Here is a 21,103-nt window from a genome sequence, read left to right on the forward strand (position 1 = left end):
ACATGAAAATAAGTGATACTGCTTCTTTGTTTGTATGGAAGAAGTACTAAGTTTTAATAACCAAACAGCTTGCATTCGGACTGGTATATTTACTTCTTACCGAACCTTGATCTATCGCAACTGCCACCGTAATAGTGAGGTTTTCAGCCTCAAGGTGCCTGGTCTGGGAACCAGGGAGCTGCCTGGTGGAGTGTGCCCAAGTGGGGCTTAGCAGTTGAAACACAGCTTGTTACTTTACCTTAGACATTTTGTGATTTGTTTAAAATAGTTTTAGGGTTGAGGTGAAGTAAGGAGGCTGGTTTTAAAGAAATGTGGCCTGTTGAGTGTCCAGATTTGCTGTTTTCCATTGAGTGCTTTGTTAGAGAAGTATCATGGTTTTTCATATATTTTATTATTTAGAAATTGAAAAGACTTCCTAAAACTTTTTAGTTTTTTTTCTTTTTTTTTGAAAATCAGATAGTGATTTAGTGAGGAGGAGGAATAACCAAAGAAACTCCAAAACCAGACGTGTTAACTACCCATTCAGGTTCCTTTAATAGGTTAATTATATTCTTCACTTTAGCAGCTAAAGAAAGAATGTTCTTGATTTTGATAAGAATTTGATGAATTTGCTCATATATGATAGTTCAGAATATGACTTAGATGTTCTACTGCCCAAGGCGAATGTGGTCAAGATGGCATTCTTTTGTACCTAGCAATTTTCAGCTCTTTATTAATCTTGTCATTACCATTCCTTTTTTGTTTTGCTCTGTGAATATTTATTTATTTTTATTTTAACTGTAGTGATTTACAGGATCGTGTTCCAAGTGTACAGCTTCAGATTCTTTTCCATTATAGGTTATTATAAGCTATTGAATATAGTTCCCTGTACTATACAATAAATCCTTGTTGTTTACCTATTTTATATATAGTGGTATATATCTGTTAATCCCTGGATATATACCCAGGAATGGGATTGCAGGATCATATGGTAGCTCTATTTTTAGTTTTTTAAAGAACCTCCATACTGTTTTCCATAGTGGCTGCACCAGTTTTCATTCCCACCAACAACATACAGGAGTTCCTTTTCTCCACTCCCTCTCCAGCATTTATTATTTGTAGACTTTCTGATGATAGCCATTTGACAGGTTCTTGAGGTGATACCTCATTGTAGTTTCGATTTGCATTTCTCTAATAATTAGTGATGTTGAGCATCCTTTCGTGTGCCTCTTGGCTATCTGTATGTCCTCCTTGGAGAGAGATCTATTTAGGTCTTCTGCCCATTTTTTGATTGGGTTGTTTTTTTGATACTGAGGTTTATGAGCTGTGTATTTTAGAAATTAAGCCCTTATCGGTTACATCATTTGCAAATACTTTCTCTTAGTCTGTAAGTTGTCTTTTTGTTTTGTTTATGGAAAAACTTTTAAATTTTGAGTTAATGTTAGAGAAAAGTTGCAAAAATATTAGAGTTCTCTTATATCTTTCATTCCACTCCCCTTACGTTTTACATAACTGTAACTGTAGAACAGTTATCAAGGATAAGAAATGAACAATGATCCAATAATAACTAAATTACCCACCACATTTGAATTTTGCTAGTTCTTCCTTTTTCTCTTCCAGGATTCCACTTTGCATTTAGTTGTTACTTCTTTTTGGTGTCTGACTCTGTAACAGATCCTCAGTTTTCCCATTGTCTTTTATGACTTTTTGAAGAGGATTGGTTATTTTTTAGAATGCCCTTCAACTTGGTTTGTCTGATGTTTTTTCATCATTGGAATGAGGTCGTGCATTTTTGGCAAGAATACTATAAAAACCATGTTGTTCATCATCTCAAGGGGTTCATGATATTGATCTGTCTTATTGTTGGTAATGTTTTTACCTTGGTTAAGATGGTATTTCTCCACTGTAAAGTTACTGTTTCTGTAATTTATAAATATTTTGGAGGAGATAATTTGGGGCTGTGCTTAATTTAACTGTTAGTCCTCAAACATTCACCCACTAGTTTTATCATCTGTGGGTGGATCTTTATCTGCAACAGTTTCTGGAGTTTGGCTGATGGTAATTCTGTTTTCCCTTTTCCTTTCACATTTAATTGAAATTCCACTCTAATGAAGAGCTGTCCCTTTCCCATTTATTTGTTTGATTACATCAGTATGGACTCAAGCGTTATTATTCTGTGGGTTAAAGTCTAATGTTATTATTTTGTTGCTCACATTATTCCAGCTTTGGCCTTTAGAAGCTCTTTCAAGCTGGTGTTCTCTTGACAAACCCCCATAATTTTTTGAGCAGTACCTTCATTTCTAGTGCCACATGATATTCCAGGTTCATGCTGCATTTTCCCTGACCCAGCCCTGCAACCAACCCCTTCTCTGAGAAATTCTGGTTTGTTTTATTAAAGACTAGTATTTAGAAATTAAGATCTCCATGCTAGCTGTGCTCATTGCAGTCTTTCTTGCTTCTAGGCTCTCAGCAGACAGAGCTAGGAATCCTGTAGGCATATGCATATCTACAAGACTCTTATTTCTGTATCTATCTGCATGTATATTGAAAACCATGGGTTTATACTGATACCTCAGATTCCGATCTCACATCATAGAGTTCAGTTTAGCCTCCCTCCTTTTCTTATTTATAGTTTTTTTCCTCCAGCAATAGAAACCCAGCTCTCATTATCTATTATTTCTTCACTTCTAGTATACATGTAAAACAGTTTAAATTTTTTACCCATTTCTCCCCTCACCCCTGGAGAAAGACTTTTGTATATATGGAGGATAATGTATCATGGAACAATACTGCTACACAAAAAGATACACTCAGAAATATCACTTCTTCATCTATGCTACCCCATTTCCTTTCCCCTTTCTACCTGAAAAAAATTTGAAAGGTCTTTTATCCACTTTAGCCATTAGAAAATGTCAACCTAAAAAGTTTTATTTTTGATAACTGGAAAGCACTAAGTTTTCGAGGGTATCTGTAACTGTCCCTGATGAGAATTTCTCAAGGTTTAATGGTAACTTATTTAAGCTGATATTCTTTTGTAACAGGGAAGAGCTAAATCGGACTCCAGGTTGGATCTGTTTCTTGGACTTTAACCTTTGCTTTTTGTTGCCTTTGTTATTATAATCACACATAATGGCCTGCCTCAGGGAACTCTGCCCACCTGTCAGTTGGCTGCAAGAAAAAAGAAACTAACACATCCCCTCAATGGGGCTGATCATTCCAGGAGATGTTTTGCAAGACTGATGGCCCTTTTACTTTACTTCCTCACTGCTTCTCCTTCTCTGATTCTATAAAAGAAACTGGCATCCAGACACCGATAAGATGGTTTTTCAGAGACACTAGTCTGCCATCTTCTCGGTCTGCCGGCTTTCCGAATATTCCTTTGCCTCAACACCTCGTCTCCGATTCATTGGCCTGTCATGTGGCGAGCAGAGCGAGCTTGGGCTTGGTAACACTTTCACTTTGATCTTAGGACATTGGCAAATATAGCAATTTATCTGTGAAGTTACTTAAGCAAATCTCTAGCTTTGATCAACCAAAAAAATTCTAGGCCCACCTGTGTCTTTCTTCCAGCTCTTACTATTTTCTAATCCTATCCATCTCATCATCTGTCTCCTGAATTGTCAGCCAAGGAGTGAACACACAATAAAGTATTTGAAAATTTAACTGGTGTTGAGAATAGTGGGATGTCAGATGCTCGATTTACTTACTTTCTGTTGAGGCTGTCATCCCACAATTGCTGCAGTGTTACTTTGATCATTATTTTTAGTTCTTATGCTTAGTGAGTTCTTATCCTGTTCGTGAGATTTGTTGAATTCCCTGAGTGTCTCCAAGACCACTCTTCATTTGACTTCAGATTTATCTTTTTTATTCTCTCTTGGACAGGACATCTCCATTTTGAGAGTTTACTTGACAGCCCTTCAGATCAATCCAAATGTATATTTTCCCCGCCTTTTAGCACATACACTAGTCTCTTTCTTTGTACTTTATTTGCATAGCAGTGATCACATTTGAAATTAAATGCTTAACTGAAAGGTCAAAGAGGGGCAGGGGTCATTTGTTTTATTCACTAAAACGTAGGTTGTACTTCTTAAGTTCCTGGCTCAACCTTATCTCAGTAGGTAATCTTGCTTTCTATTTTGGATGGAAAGCAAAAAAACAAAACACTTTGGAGGGCAGGAGAATTCAGAAACAATTCAGCATAACAGCTTTGCATACAGAAGAAAAACTCAGAGCCACCAGTGTTACCTCTGTGTTTGCTACTTGATATTCCTAGTGGGGGACCACACGTCATCAGGAAGGAGTGCTCAGTGTGCTTTATTTAAGAGATAGTACTGAATAAACTATTTAAAGTATATATTTGATATGTAAGGGTCCAACAATTTAAAAAACATGAAAATTTTATTCTTTTATGGTATCTTCCATTTTTATATTTTGTTTTGGTGTATTCTCTGGACAATAAATGACATTTTTGTATTAGTTCCTCACTGGCTGTGCCTTTTCAGTTCCTTAGGTTCTTCCTTTTTTCCCCTCAGAATATTTGTGGTGCACAGGGTCATCTTAGTCCTTTGGTAATTGGATCTTTTCTCTTGGATTCAATACTACTTTGTTGATTACTCCTAGATCCTTATCTGTGCCAGATCTCCTATATCCACCTGCCTACTGCCTATATCTCTGCTTCAGTATTTCCACAGGCACCTTAAATTAAAGGTGACTAAAACTGAATTTGTAATCTCTTTTTCTGCTGGCTTTTTCACGCAGCTGCTCAATTCAGAACCTGTAACAGCCATCTTTAGCTCCTCCCCCCTCTTTATTTCCACTGTCTAACTGGTCTCCCTGCCTCAACTCCCTCTTCCACATCACAGCCATCAGAATGAGTCCTGACTATGGAATATGACAGCCTAAAGTTCCTTAGTGTCTTCCCATTGAGTTTACAGTCCTTAGTGTTACATTTGTTACAAGGCCTGTTGGGATGTACTTCTGCAGCTTCTCTTTTTATTTTACCCTTTCCCTATTCCACAGATGGTTACTGTTCAGCCACATCAAAGCCAGCTTTATGTGCAGCATCAACAGCCTTGCTGATACCGTTTCTTCTCTGGAAACATCTTTCCCCACTTTCTTTCCTGATCATCCTTCAAGCTTGAACTCAGATGTTTCTTTCTCGGAGACTCAGTCTCCCATCTTCTCAGCGAGCAGCGTCTTCTCCATCCCCCGTGGCACCTTGTATACACATTTATCTAGTGTTATAAGCCTCTCCTTGAGTCCTTAAGGAGGAAGAAGGACCTATTTTTGACCTCTGCAACACTTAGCATAAATGTCTGGATTGAATAAATGAATGGATTGTTTTTAAAATTGCAGCCATAAGGATGGTAAATTTTAACTGGCTATATACCCAGTGAATATTGAGGAGTTAAGATTTTCCTTCATTTGGAGAACACTGGCTTTATTCCGTCTTGGATTTGGTCTTCTCCCAGTTATAGGTTCATCCCTTCTTGTCCGTTCTTGTGTTCTCCTGTCTTTTCCCCACTTGATCTGTAATCAGCCCTAAAGGACAGTGAAACTGCCTAGAATTAGGATCTTAAGTTTTGGCAGGAAGCCCTTCAGAGTTGGTGATCTGAGTAGTGTCTTTGCCAGCTGGAGCTTAGAACAAAGAAACCAAACAAACTCTTGGCACTCTCTGAAATGCAGCTTTTTGCTTTTTCAGAAATTGTGATTCTGGTCAGTTGACACTGACTTAGAAGTGTATGTAGAACTCAGAGTCCAGTGGCCACGACTACAGTTCCTCTGGATGCCTACAGTGCTTCACTAATTATTGAATTTGCAGCCTGTTTGGAATTGAAATTACAGTCTAATAGAATTTTGGAGCTGGACAGGACTTTTTACTTGAGATAATGTCATACCATTCCCTAAATGAGGAACACTAAGGTTACTTACCTAGTTAATGGCAGATTTGGGCTGTGATCTTGATATTTCTGGCTTAGTTCATTTTCGGTTTAACAGCATCTTTCATAGTTAGAGGGAATGATAGTGCTGTAATCATTCTTAGAGGAGTGACACTTTTTTACTTGCGGTCTCCCCACAAGCCTAAATGTTTTGGGAATGAGACTATTCATTTACCAGAAAATCCTTCTGCCAGTTATACATTCTGCTTTTTTCTACCAGTAAGAAAAATGACAAGTAAGCAATTTTACAATAAGGATGATGTTTCAAAAATTATTTGAGTAAGTAGTAGATGAACATAATAGAACATTACAAAAGGGCTCACAGTGAAAATGTAAGATTCCCTACCTCCCTGCCCCAAGTTCTCTTTCGCCACCCCAGAGGCCACTTGTTTTTTTAGGTATTCTATCAAAGGAAATCCCCTTTCTCCTTTTTCTAGAGTATCAGAATTTTAGCATTAAAATCTCAAGTATCAAAATTTCGAAAGTATCACATTTAGTAGTACTAAAAGTTTTTTATATCCATTTTAGCCTTCAGTTTCTGAGTGATTTAATAAGAATCTCCTCTCACCACCTCCCAACATTTTATGTTCACTTTCAGACATAGCAAAGTTGAAAGAATTACAGTGGGTACTTGAATCCCGTCAAGTAAGATTCTACTATTATATTTTACTGTATTTGTATTCTCAGTTCCTTCAGAACTCCTCATAAAGTCTGCCTAGTTATATAAACAGCCATGGATAGAATTTTGCTGCTTTTGCCACTGAAGGAAACCAAAGGCCTGAGAGTGGAGAGAGATGGAATGGTCCATGGTTTAAACTAGTAACACTTTTTTCTCTGTGTGTGTGTTTTAAGTGATTAGGATCATCAAAGCATAACAACTTATTTATATTATGGATTCAGTTGCTTTAGAGCACAGGTTAAGAGCCTAACTGACCACCCTTTTTGATGTTTCATTCTCTCGGCTTCTTTCTTGCACATTGGTCTCCCTTCTGATAAATCAAGCTAATAAGGCTGCGTTTGGCTTTAATAGAGAAGGGAGCTATTGTATTACCCATTTTGGGGAAGCCATTGAGTTGGTTGAGTTGTGTACTTTTCTGAAGAAACATTAATTTTGATTGGAATGCTGAGAACAATTGTTTTAGTATTTTTATTTTTCCCTTTATATAAACAAAATAATCTAAATTTCTCTTATTGTACTCCTAGAAGCTTGTACATTAAGACCTTATTCTGTAAATCCCTTACTAACAGGATACTTTTTTATAATTAACAATAAAACATAAAAGAATCTTAAATATTACTTGATTTTTCCTAAAAGCAAAGTTAAAAATAGATATTTGAAGTTTCAAGTGGGATTTGATGAATGTGGCTTAAAATATTTTGGCAGTTTATTCTGACTGGGAATGGAGAAAGGAAAGCAAAAAAAAAACCTAATGAAAAAATATTACCCATAATCCCTTCACTTTGAGGATGATTTGTGTTAACATTTTGTATATCCTTTTAGCCTTTCTTTTCATATTCACGTTTAAACAAAGGATAACAATATACAAGCTATTTCATAATCTGCTTTTCCTCCCTTCACATTAAATGAATTTCCTCATTTTGATTCATATTCTTTTACTAAATGGTAAATTGGCCATTAAAACCATATGGAGGATGATAAATTTTCATTCCAAAGAATATGTTATGGAGGTCCTCTCTGGTTATCAGATCACTTTCAGTTTGCACTGATAGGAAAGGAATTAAAAGGGTAGTGAAGCAGTGCTCCTGGTTTAAGAAGTAGATCAAGGCAAGACAAGCTTAAAGCCATGCAAGCAGTTCTCATTTTTAATAAGTCAGCTAAGATTGGACAAACTGGCAATTGCAGATATTTTTATCCTGTATATTTTAGTAGGACTCTTGATGTTTAGCAGAATTACTCATATCATCACTGTGTCACATTGATGGAGGTATATTTTAAAATACATAAATGCTGGTCAATTTTTTTAAAAAACAAAACAGCTTTGTTTCCAGCAGAGGTCTCATTAAAAGGAGGTTTTGCTGCACTTGACTGAAAGATTGAAACAAAACGCTGGTTGACAGTTCTTATCTATGGGAGTGAACAGAGGGATCCTTTCTCTCCCTCTCTTATTCATCTGGCAGGAAAGTTAATCTAGTTGCTTTGTATTTAGGGAAGCAGGCTTTCTTTATAGGGATTCCTTTTCTAAAGTGGCATTAATGTTCGATTAAAGTTGCTGTGGGAAAGGAGAAATGGGCCCAGGGCCCCTTGGTGGACATGTTCTCATGATGGTAGTGACAGCAGTGCAGTAGAAAACAAACCTTATTTGTGGAATAGACATTGATAAGGCTGGGTTGACAAGTGATGTCCTGGAAGCATCGTGCTCAGCATTCTCACTTCTACCTTACCTTGTGATACCTCTGAAAAAGGCTTTAAACAAATTGTAGCTATATATGTTCAGGAACCCCAATTACAGAAAATGGTAACATTAAAAGAGATTGAATTACTTTAAGCCTCCAAGAGCAATTAACCCAATTTATAAGAAATTTACTTTGAATTCTTTAGTGTCTATCTCCTAGATAGTGATTTATTTCTCTCTTTAGTAAAAAGTTCTTGACAGGAGAAGAACCTGAACTACACTGACATTTGAGCACCTCTATTGGAGCTTGCATCACTTTTATTTTAAGGCAGTTCTTTGGGGCAGGGAGTTTGGAATTGTTTATTTGTTTTTCCTTTTTGTTTCTTTTGTGTGTGGCATGGGCATGTGTGCATGATATGTATGTTAGAAAAGCCTTTTTTTTTTCTTCAGGGTTATAAACAAAGCTTGAAGATAATTCTGTAGTAAAATTGAAACTAGGTGGAGCAGTAATGTTTTAACTGATACTGAAGCAGCCATTGACCAAACCTATCAAATGATCTTATCTGTTTTCCTGTGATACGTGTATTTATAATTACTGAGTTCAGAGGTATTTGACGTTTCCTTCCTTTGCACAACGTTAAGGAATACTTTTAAATGTTTTATGTGTTGTTCGTTAGATATTTTAAAATACTATTCCAACTTCTGTTCATTTCTATCTGATGTTAAGTATAAAGTTGCAGAATTAGCTTGAACACTGATTTCAGCTGGCATGAAATGAATATAGAGTGGCATCTATCCAAATTTAAGTTAAAAACAAAGGAAGTTCCTGTGTGTAATTTCCTGTCTCTTACAACAAAAACAAAAGCAAGCAAAAAACCTTCTATAATTATTAAGCTCTTTTTAGAGTATCTAATATGGAAAGTATGAATTTTGGTTTTTTACTGTGCTAAATTGTTTGCTAGCTGTTCTCATTCACTTTATTAGACATTTTCTTAAAAGATAATTATTGTTTTTCTTTTTCTTTATCAGAACACAGCAATGGAGGAAACAGCTATATGGGAACAACACACGGTGACACTTCACAGGGTGAGTTCTGTTGGAGTAAATAATCTGTGTGTAGGTCAGGATACTGGCAGCTTTTGAAAACAATAGAGGAAAGCCAGATGTCAGGAAGCCAGAAGAAAGGGGAAGAACTTTTCTATATTCCTTTGTTTAAAATTAGAGTTGCAATAAATTCTTTATTAAGGTCAAAAGTGAACATGATTACTTTTTCATATATCCTTTTGGTTGTTATTTGTATATTGCTGTTTTTAATCATGACTTAAGAAATTAAGTGGTTTATTTTTAAAAATTTGATCAGATAAAAGGCACCGTATTTTCGTGTAAATTGTAAACTGTTTCAGCTTTTCTGAGTAATATGTATGTATTGTAGGCTTGGGGTTTAAAATTGAACAGGGTCATGTGAGTAATAAAATCTTAAAAGATACTCCTTGATTTGAAACATGCAGAGCCAAGCGCTTGCTTAAGCAATTGCAGATGGGCAGAGAGCAAATCGCAGTGAGCTGGGTAAGACTAAGAGCTTTTTTGGACTTCCCTGGTGATCCAGTGGTTAAGACTCCGCGCTTCCAATGCAGGGGGAAGTGGGTTTGATCCCTGGTTGGGAAACTAAGATCCCGCATGCCACATGGCACTAGAAATAGATGAAAAATTCTGGAATAAGAATTAAATAAATAATAGCTTAAAAAAAAAAAAGAGCTTTGTCTGAAATGAGACTGCCCTGAATTTGAATCCTACTGCTGCCTGCTTCCTTTTAGAAATGAGCAAGTGACCAAACCGCCTTTAAAGCATTGGTTTTCAGTGTTAAAAATGGGGCTTATGCCACCTCATGCTTGACATAAAGTAGTGCCTCCCATAAATCTCTCCTATCCTCCCTTTGAAGAGAGCTGAATCTACTGATTACCCTTCTCCTTAGAGAATGTACAGAAAGAGATCAGAGAATATTTAAATATTTTACACTTACTATTTCTACCAGCCATATCCATTACTAGGAAAATGGAAAGGGGGAAAATCATGTTCCTGAACCACCCTGCACCTGACTGTCTCGTGAATCTTTGAATCTACACATGATAGACAGTGGGTAAATTAATTATTAAAAAACAGTGATTTCAGATAAGACTTTTTTGTGTCTCCTTAAATGGTGAAAGAAATCATTAATAATACTAACCTTAACTTTTAATTTATAAAGCTAAGGTATGGCTTGAATTTATTTGAAATGTGCTGATAGCATATTTAAATCAGATTAAACATATACCATCATACCTTATAAATGTTTAATTGGCTGGTTTTTATAGAATAATTTGGTGTTTTACCACATTACATTTATTTTCTTAATACCTTTATTATTTTTATTGGTATAATTTACACACAGTAAGATTCATCCTTAGTGTACAGTTCTGAGTTTGACAAATGCATTTAGTCATGTAAGTCATATAACCACCACTACAGACAATATAGAACAATTCCATCGCCCTGAAATTTTCCCTTCTGCCATTTGTAGTCAACCCCGTCCGCTTACCCTGAGCACTGAGTAACCACTGATGTGTTTTCTGTTCCTATATGCCTGCTTTTTCTCTCATGTAGGTGAACTCATACAATACATAGCCTTTTGAGACTGGTTTCTTACACTTAGCCTAATGCACTTGAGATTTCTCCGTGATGTACTTATATCAGTAGTTCTTATTGCTGAATAGTATTCCATTGTATGAATGTAGAATAATTTGCTTATTCATTCTCCAGTCTTGGTACCCTGGGGTGGTTTCCAGTTTTTGGTGATTGTGAATAAATCTCTAGTGTACAGGTTTTTGAATGAACATAGCTTTTCATTTCTCTTGGGTAAATTCCTAGGAATGGAATTGTTCTTAGTTTGTAGTTCTCTAAAGACTAATGATTTTGAATATCTGTTTATGCGCTTATTTGTCATCCATTATTTTCTTTGGTAAAATGTGTTCAAATCTTTTACCCATTTTTAATTAGGTTTTTTGTTTTCTTACATTGACCTTAAAAATGGGTTTACTTGGGATCAACAAAGAATTGCAATTCAGAGTCTGCAGCTACTGCAAGACACAGTGCAAGACTCCAGCAAAAATAGAACTCTTTTATAGAGGGGGAAAAGGAAGTTGGGAGGGCTGTAGTAAACAGAGTCCATTGGAGGAATTGAGAGTCCGGAGTGTAGTGGTTTTTCATTGGCTGAATTGTGACAGTCTGTCATTGGCTGAGTTCTTGGCAGGCAAGAAGAGGAAGTCTTTCTTCTTGCTGGGCTCTGCTAACAGCACAGTGCATGAGTGCTCCCCCTTCTGGCCTCCCAACTCTATTTTTTTTTTCTTCACTTTTCTTTTTTTTTTTGCAGTTCGCGGGCCTCACTTTTCTTTTTTTTGCGGTTGCGGAGCACAGGCTCCGGACGCGCAGGCTCAGCGGCCGTGGCTCACGGGCCCAGCCGCTCCACGGCATGTGGGATCCTCCCGGACTGGGACACGAACCTGCGTCCCCCGCATCGGCAGGCGGACTCTCAACCACTGCGCCACCAGGGAAGCCCCCAACTCTACTTTAATTGAGGTTTCTGTTTATTAATTTTTATACTTACTGTTTTTTTAAACTGTGGTAAAATGCACATAACAAAATTTGCCATCTGTCCAGTTCCTTTGTCCATTTTTAAATTGGGTTTTATCTGTTGAATTGTAGGAGTTTTTATATATTCTGGTCATTAACCCCTTATCAGATAATATGACTCATAAATGTTTTCTTTCCCATTCCATGGATTACCTTTGTACTCTGTTAATTGTGTCCCTTGGTGCACAGAAGTTGTTATTGAGTTTTGAGAGTTTTGAATATCTTCTGGATACAAGTTCTTTGATAGGTATTGTTTTGCAAATATTTTTCCCAGTCTGTGGCTTGCCTTTTTCCTTCTCTTAACAGTGTCTTTTGCAGAGTATAAGTTTCAAATTTTGATAAAGTCCAATTTGTTCGTTTTTGCTTTTATTGATTTTGCTTTTGGTTTTGTATCTGAGAAGTCTGCCAAACTTAAGGTCCCAAATATCTTTCCTGTTGTTTTCTTCTGGAAGGTTTTGTTTTGTTTTAATTAAATTTTGTATGTATTAAGATTTCTTTTTAGGGGATTTTTTTTTTAATACGGATGTCCAATTTTTTGAACAACCATTTATGAAAAGGTTATCCTTTCTTCATTTAATTGCTTTCTCCCTTTGTCAAAAATCAGTGACCATATATGTGTTGGTCTTTCCCTAGTCTCTTCTATTGATCGGTGTGTCTATCCTTTGCCAGTTACTTCTGCCTTGATTATTGTAGATTTATATTAAGTTGGAAATCAGGTCGTGTGAATCCTCCAAACTTACTATTAATTATTTTGACTAGTTCCTTTGTCTCTGTATATAAACTTTAGAATAAGTTTGTCAAATTAAAAAAATCTGCCAGGATTTTTCATTGGGATTGCATTGAATCTACAGATTAATTTGGGGAGAATTGACATTTTAACGGTATTGAGTATTCCAAACTGAATGTGATGTATCTCTCCATTACGGTTTTGTAGTTTTCGGCATACAGATTCTACACGTTTTGTTAGATTTCTACTCAAGTATATTTTTTATGTTTCCTCATGCTATTGTAAATGGTATTTTTTTAAATTTCAGTTTTTGATTGTCTATTAATATGTAGAAATACAATTGATTTTTGTTTTTTTTTAAATAGTGAACTTTAAGTTTTCTAGGAACTCCTTTGGTAGATTCTTTGGCATTTTTCTATGCAGTCATCTCATCTGTGAAGAGAGGCAGTTTTATTTCTTCGTTTTTGATCTATATGCTGTTCATTTCTTTTTTTTGCCTTATTGTACTTGCTAGGACTTGCAGGATGTTGTTGAATAGGGACAGTAAGCAGGCATCCTTGCCTTATTCCAAATTTTAAATGAAAGCATTCTTTCACTATTATGTATGATGTTAGCAGTAAGGTTTTTGTAGATGCCCTTTATGAGGTTAAGGAAGTACCCTTGTATTTCTGTTTTGCTATTTACTAGGTTGAGGAAGTTCCCTTTTATACTTAACTTTGCTAAGAGGCTTTTTTTTTTAAATCATTAATAGATGTTGGATTTTGCCAGTGCTTTTTTGGTAAGTATTGATTGAGGTTATCATACGAGTTTTCTTTTTAGTCTGTTGGTATGGTCAGTTTCTTGCTTTTTGGATGTTGAAGAGCCTTTCGTTCCCAAGATAAATTCTACCTAGTTGTGATGTATTATTCATTTTATATATTGCCGGATTGATTTGCTAATGTTTTATGAAGATATTTGTTTCTGTGTTCATGAGGAATATTGGTTAGTACTTTTTCCTTGTGTTTTTATTGGTTTTGGAGTAAGGAAAGCTACCAGTCTCAAAACAAGCAGCTGGGAAGTATTCTTCCCTATTGTGTTCTGTGGTAGAGTTTGTGTACAACTGAAGGTATTTCTCCCTTAAATGTTTGGTAGAATTCACCAGTGTAGCCATCTGGTTCTGGAGTTTTCTTTGTGAGAAAGCTTTTAACTATAAATTTATTTTCTTTAATTTTATATAGGACTATTCAGGTTATGTATTTTTTCTTTGTTAGCTTTTGGAGATTTATTTGGTAACTTTGGTAGTTTGTATCTTTCAAAGTATTAGTTCCTTTTATCTAAATTGTCAGATTTATAGACATAAAATTGTTCATGGCATTCTCTTATCTTAATATTTTAGGATCTGTAATGGTGGCCCATTTTCATTTATAATATTGGTAATTTGTGTCTTCTCTTATTTCTTGGTCAACCTGGCTAGAGGTTTAACAATTTTTTTTTTTCTGCGGTACGCGGGCCTCTCAGTGTTGTGGCCTCTCCCGTTGCGGAGCACAGGCTCCGGACGTGCAGGCTCAGCGGCCATGGCTCACAGGCCTAGTCGCTCCGTGGCATGTGGGATCTTCCCGGACTGGGGCACGAACCCGTGTCCTCTGCATCGGCAGGCGGACTCTCAACCACTGCGCCACCAGGGAAGTCCGAGGTTTAACAATTTTATTGACCTTTTCAAAATACCAGCTTTTCTTTTCATTGATATTTTTTATTTTCTGCTTCGTATTTCACTGATTTCTGCTCTTACTTTAATGTTTCTTCTGCTTACATTGGGTTTAAGTTGCTTTTCTTTTTATGATTTCTTAAGGTAGAAGCTAGATCATTTGGGACCATAGGTGTAATTTGACCGTATCACATTACATTTGTTTTTTCCTAATACCTTCTTAGTTTTTAAATAAGGAAAATAAAATAAGACACTTAAATTAGCTAAAGTACGTTTCTCCTTTCTACAGTTTTGCCTGGTTTTGTCAGTTGTGGGGAAATGTTAGGTTATTTACTACAGAACTTAGGCAAAGTAGGAAAAGATTCTGAATGTTGAGAAAACAGAATCTGATTTTTTGAATGTGTTAAAAGTGTCACACCAACTCATCATGGTAGTTGTAATACTCAGGCAAGTCTGGAACTCCTGTCTAGAAAGAAGGTCAGTGTAAACTCCATTCTGTAGCTGGGCTCTTCTTGTGCTTCAGTTTTCTTTTGCCCTGAGGGAGGGGGGTACTAGCCCAGAAAAATGTCATCAAAAGATACATGGAGATAAGATGAGTATATAGTTCATAATTCTTTGGTTTTCAAACATGTTAGCTATTGTGCTGGAAACACAGAGCTGTGTTGCCTCTGGGCCTCATCGGAGAGGGACTATGACAGAATGGAAGTCCTCAACAACCGTCCCTCCAGGAATCGTTTTTGAAGGTTTTTGAAAATAGACCTGTCATTGTAAGCCCAGAAACTTAAGCCAAAGCATAATTCAGTTGACTTGATTTTCCGAGGCTGCAGAACTATACTTTCAGATACCTTTCCTTTGGTATTCTGAGTTGTTACAGAATAAAATTTAGACTGTCTAGAGCACTGTCAGCAAACTTTTGCTGTAAAGAACCAGATGATAAATAAATACTTCAGGCCTTGCAGGCCATAAATCTCTGTCACAACTTCTCAACTCTGTAGCTGTATTGCAGAAGCAACTGTAAGAGTAGGTTAACAAATGGGTGTGGCTATGTTCCAGTAAAACTTTATTTACAACAATGGGCAGCTAGCTGGATTTAGCCTGCAGGCCATAGTTTGCTGACCGCTGATCTAGAGTAGGTAGCTCTCAAGGTTTATTGTAAAGAGGAATCAACTGGATCATGCCCAACTACCAGAGATTCTGATTCATTTGGTCTGGGATGGGACCCGTAATATGTATGTTTAAAAATGCATGTTTGAAATGGAGGGCCATGTCCTCTGGCATCACATTTTTAAGAAACGCTGACAAAGGAATGAGAGACAGTTATTCTCCTTGAGATGAGTCAAATGAGCTTTTGGAATAGTAGTAAGTGACCGAGATAATTTGAGACGATATGCTTTTGGCAATAACCTGGAGTTACAGATATTGTGTCTTGCCAGATAAGGGCTTAGTGTACTTAGTTATGCCCAGTAAAACTTATTTTCACAGGAGGCCAATCTATTCAACAAAGTCTTAGGAGATCAAATAGCAGCATTGTCTAGTAGCAATATAATGCAAACCACAATGTAAATAAAATTTTCCTAGTCTTCACATTGAAAAACGTAAAATATGGGTGAATTTTATGATAGATCTCATTTAACTCAGTATATCCAAAATGTTGTCATTTTCAACATGTAATATTTAAAAATTGGTATACCGTACTTTGCTTTTTGTCCCCATACTGAGTCTTAAAAAACTGATGTACATCTTGTAATTTCAGCACCTTTCAGGTAAGACTAGCCACATTTTAAGTGCTCAGTAGTTGTGTGTATAGTGGCTATAGTATTGGCAAGTGCAGGTCTGCAGCTTGAGATGGTAGTTGCATCCAGAGGGTCTTGTGTCTTGTGTTCCACCCCTCCCACCCATGATATACCCACAACTTTCTTTAGTTTCAGATGTTCTCCCTTAGAAAATGCACATATTTTTATAATTCTTTGAGAAATGAATAAATACTCAGGAATGAGTTGGTCATCTCTATTTTTCTATTTTCTGAAAAAAAATTACATGAAAGATTAAGTGAATATTTCTGTATTAAAGAATTAAAGGGTTGAGAGAAGTTAGAGAGAGGCTTGGCCAAGATGGCAGAGTAGGAAGACCCTGAGCTCACCTCTTTTCACGGGTACACCAAAATTAACAACTGTTTACGGAGCAATTATTGATGAGCAAGACTGGAGGCATAAAGATCTACAGCTAAAGATAGTAAGAAGGAACCACAGTGAGATGGGTAGGATGGGTGGAGTCATGGTCAAGACCCATACCCCCAGGTAGGCGACCCACAAATGGGAGGATAATTACAATTGCAGAGGTTCTCCCCAAGGAGTGAGGGGTCTGAGCCCCACATCAGGCTCCCCAGCCCAGGGGTCCTGCACCAGGAAGACGTGTCCCCAGAATGTTTGGCTTTGAAGGCCAGCAGGGCTCACTTTCTGAAGACCCAGAGGACTATGAGAAATAGACGCTCCACTCTTAAAGGGTGCACATAAAATTTCACATCCTCTGGGACCCAAGGCAGAAGCAGTAATTTGAAAGGAACCTGTATCAGACCCATCATCTGATCTTGGAGAGCCTCCTGGAGAGGCAGGAGACAACTGGAGTGCACCCGAGGAACATAGACATTGGCAGCAGACATTAGGGGAGCTCATTCTACCACATGGACACTGGTGCTGGCAAGAGTCATTGTGGAACCCTCCCTCTAGCTCATCAGCACCAGGACCCACAGGGCCTTGCAGCCAGACACCCTAGGACCTGGCTTCACCCACTTGTGAGTTGGCACTGACCCTGGGGCCAGCTTCACACACCAGTGGGCATGCACCAGTCCCAGCACCCCCTGGGCCTCAGCCCCATTCATCAGTGGTTCCACACCAGCTCTGGGACTCCTGGGCTCTGCAGCCAGAGACCCCAGGATCTGCCTTTGCCCACCAGTTGGCCAATACTAGCCCTAGAACCTGGCTTCACTCACTGGTGGGTGGGCATCAGCCCCGGGATCCCCTGGGCCCCACCCCCACCCACCGTGTGACACCAGCCCCAGGACTCCTTGGACCCCTCAGAATGGCTATCATCAAAAAGTCTACAAATAACAAGTGTTGGTGAGGATGTGGAGAAATATGGGAACCCTAGTACACTGGTGAGAATGTAAATTAGGGCAGGCACTATGGAAAAGAGTATGGAGGTTCCTCAAAAAACTAAAAATAGAACTGCCATATGATCAAGCAGTTCCACTTCTGGGTATATATTCGAAGAAAACAAAAACACTAATTTGTAAAGATACATGCACCCCAGTGTTCATAGCAGCATTATTTACAATAACCAAGATACGAAAGCAACCTAAGTGTTGATCAACAGATGAATGGATAAAGAAGATGTGGTACATATATATATAATGGAATATTACTCAGCCATATAGAAGAATAAAATAAGGTCATTTGCAGCAACATGGGTGGACCTAGAGGGTATTATGCTTATTAGACAGAAAAAGACAATGTATGTTATCATGGATATGCAGAATCTAAAAAAATAAACTAGTGAATATAACAAAAAAGAAACAGACTCACAGATATAGAGAACAAACTAGTAGTTACCAGTGGGGAGAGGGAAGGGGGGAGGTTCAGGATAGGGATAGGGGGTTAAGAGATACAAACTACTATTTATAAAATAAATAAGCTACAGGGATATATAGGACGGGAATATAGCCAATATTTTATAGTAACTATAAAAAGAGTATAATCTATAAAAACTTGTATCACTATGTTGTATACCTGAAACTAATATTGTATTATAAATCAACTATACTAAACAATATGTTGTACACCTAAAACTAAAAAAAAAAAAAATCAAATGGTGAAAGTATGTTGAAAGCAAGGAATCTAGTTAAGAGATCATCTAAGGGCAAGCAGCTAAGTGTTTCAAATAGGGAGGGGATTCAATAGGAAGTAAACTTGGAACAAGGGTGCCAAGACAATGCAGTGAGGGAAAGAGTAGTCTTAACCGATGGTACTGGGACAGCTGGTCAACGGCGTGGAAAGTAATGAATTTTGACTCCTACCTCACAGCAAGAACAAAAATTAACCTAAGATGGATCATAGACCTAAATGTAAGTGCTAAAACTATAAAACTTTTAGAAGAAAACACAGGAATAAATCTTTATGACCTTGGGTTGGGCAATGGTTTCTTAGATACGATCTTGAAAATAAAAGCAACAGAAGAGAAAACAGGTAAAATTGGACCACATCAAAATTTAAAACTTTTGTGTTTCAAAGGAAACCAAGAAACTCTCAACAAGAAAGTGAAAGGATAACCCACAGAATGAGAAAGTATTTGCAAGTTACATATCTGATAAGGGACTTGTATCCAGAATATAGAAATTTAGTAGTAAAAAAGCAAATAATTCAGTTTTTTAAATGGACTGAAGATTTGAAAAACATTTCTCCAAAGAAGATACAGAACTGTTTAATAAACGTATGAAAAGATGCTCAACAGTACTGACCATCAGGGAAATATATGTCAAAAATGACAGTGAGATACCCTGTCACACCCTCTAGAATGGCTGTAATCACAAAAGCAGGCAGTGATAGGTGTTGATGAGGATGTGGATGTTGGCTGGTGGAGCCAACTGTGGTAAACTAAGTAAGGTATTCCTCAAAAGGTAAACATATGTAGAATTACCACATGGCCCAGCAGTTCCACTCCTAGGCATATACCCAAGAGAAGTGGAGACAAATACCGACATGATAACTTATTAAACATGGTTGTTCATAGCAGCATGACTCATGATAGCCTGAAAGTGTAAAGAACCCACATGCCCATTAACTGATGAATGATGAATAAGCAAAATGCGGTATATCCATATAATGGAATATTGTTCAACAGTGAAAAGAAATGAAGTACTGATACATGCCGTGACATGGATGAACCTTGAAAACGTTACCCTAACTCGAAGAAGGCAGTCACAAAGGACCATTATTGTATAATTCCATTTATATGAAATGGTCAGAACAGGTGAACAGACAGAAAGATTAGTGGTTTTTAGGATGCGGGAATTCAGGGATGATGGCTAAAGGGTAGGGAGTTTCATTTTAGGGTGATGAAAATTTTATGCAGTTGATTGTGATGATGGTTGCACAACTCTGAACATACAAAAAACATAGAATTGTACATTTTGAAGAGTGAATTTACGATAGGTTAATTTACATGTCAATAAAGCTATTCTAAGCAAAGGGCCCAGGGAAGGGGAATGCTACATATCTGTTGAGTAGCTCCAGGCAAGTGTATGGTGGGTAGAAGGTAAGCATTTACACTGAGGTAAGCATGTAAGCTAAGCTAGGCTTGTTTTATCTGGTTGAAGGCCACTGTGTACATTTATAGAGTGTGTTATGAATGTTTCAAATCCTTTATTTTATTTAATTCTCTGTGAAATAGGGGTTAATAACCACATGGAATAAACTGAGTCTCAGAAGGGTCTAGTGAAATGTCCCAAAGAGGTACATCTTGAACGCAGGTCTCTGGACTCATCATATAATGCTCTTTTCACTTACATGTAAAATTTAATTTTAAATATTAGAAATACTTATGGAATATAATATCTGAAATTCAGAACTCATAATTCTACCACATAAGCTACATATATATGTAATAAAATTAATAAAAAGTAGTAACCTTGTTAAGGAAGGAGCCAGAATTTTGGCTTTTTGTTTGTTTTTTTTCTGTTTGTTTTTTTTAAGTTTAGAACATTGGTGGTGAGGTCAGTTTTGTGGAGAAAATGACAGTTTGGAGAAGGGCAATTGGAGGTGTCCTTTAAGAAGCTGGGAATAGGAAAGTGGAATAAGAATTAGAAATGAAAGCTATAATTTTGGAAACAGAGCCACAAGAGTGAGTAACCAACGGGCTGATGAAGGACGCAGAGGTAAAAAAGAACCAGTCTAACAGTCGTAGACATTTAAACAACATTTTGAGAACTACCAAGGTAACAGTGGAAAAACTGTAGGGGTCTTGTGACTTCTGAACTAGTTTGGGCTTACCACTAACTGATTTTGAACAGGTCTTTCAGACCTCTTGGGACCTCATAGAATTAAAATGTTATCAGAGTTGATAAAATCCTAATCTCTGACCAAGTCCACAGAGAAGTCCTACATAAGGTCTAGTTGGCAGGTAGTGGAGTGGCACATAGGATTCCAGGCCTTCTGAATTCATTTGTAGAAAGGAAGTTGAACAAATGATTGCCGAGGAACCATTTGAAGAAATTGGATCCATCCATTTAAAAAAATTTTGATCGCCGTGTTCACTGTGAAAACACATGACTAGAACAGTTTCCATAGAATGTTGAGGGTAGATTGGAAGAAGAAGGGGAGAGGAGTGAAACTGTATAAGGTGAGAAAAGTTAGAATTAAGTTGGTTGTAGAAATTTGGCATGAAAAACAGGAGAAAAAAAGGCAGCGGGGAGAATCTTTAGAGAATTGGGCATATTTGAAGGAAACAGAAAAATCTTTGGAGGAGAGGTTATTCATATTATGCAGTTATATTTCTGCAAATGAATCAACAGTCAACCTTCAGGAATTTTTTTCCCTTTTTAAAAAATCTTTTAAGGAATCAAGAAATACTATAACAGATAAGTGGGCAAACCTTTTCTGTAAAAGGTCAGATAGTAAATAGTTTCAGCTTTGTTGACCATATGTTCCCTGTTGCAAGTACTCAGTGCAAAAGCAGTTACAATGAAATGTAAAGGAATGGG

General features: G+C 37.1%; 1 protein-coding gene across 7 annotated transcripts in view; it reads left to right on the plus strand.

The window, feature by feature from the left end:
* TJP1 (tight junction protein 1) overlaps positions 1–21,103 on the plus strand; it is a 148,995-nt gene that overhangs the window by 49,700 nt on the left and 78,192 nt on the right. For 6 of the 7 annotated variants that reach the window (XM_029237823.1, XM_029237826.1, XM_029237821.1 and 3 more), the window contains exon 2: positions 9,302–9,358. In XM_029237823.1, the coding sequence (XP_029093656.1) occupies positions 9,311–9,358 (48 nt within the window). In that variant the 5' untranslated portion in view covers positions 9,302–9,310. Of the gene's footprint in view, positions 1–9,131; positions 9,194–9,301; positions 9,359–21,103 lie in introns of those variants that run through there. The other variant, XM_029237822.1, reaches the window with a different exon arrangement.

This window comes from Monodon monoceros, unplaced genomic scaffold, assembly GCF_005190385.1.
Source record: "Monodon monoceros isolate NGI ecotype Baffin Bay Population unplaced genomic scaffold, NGI_Narwhal_1 Super_Scaffold_21, whole genome shotgun sequence".
Classification (NCBI taxonomy): Eukaryota; Metazoa; Chordata; class Mammalia; order Artiodactyla; family Monodontidae; genus Monodon; species Monodon monoceros.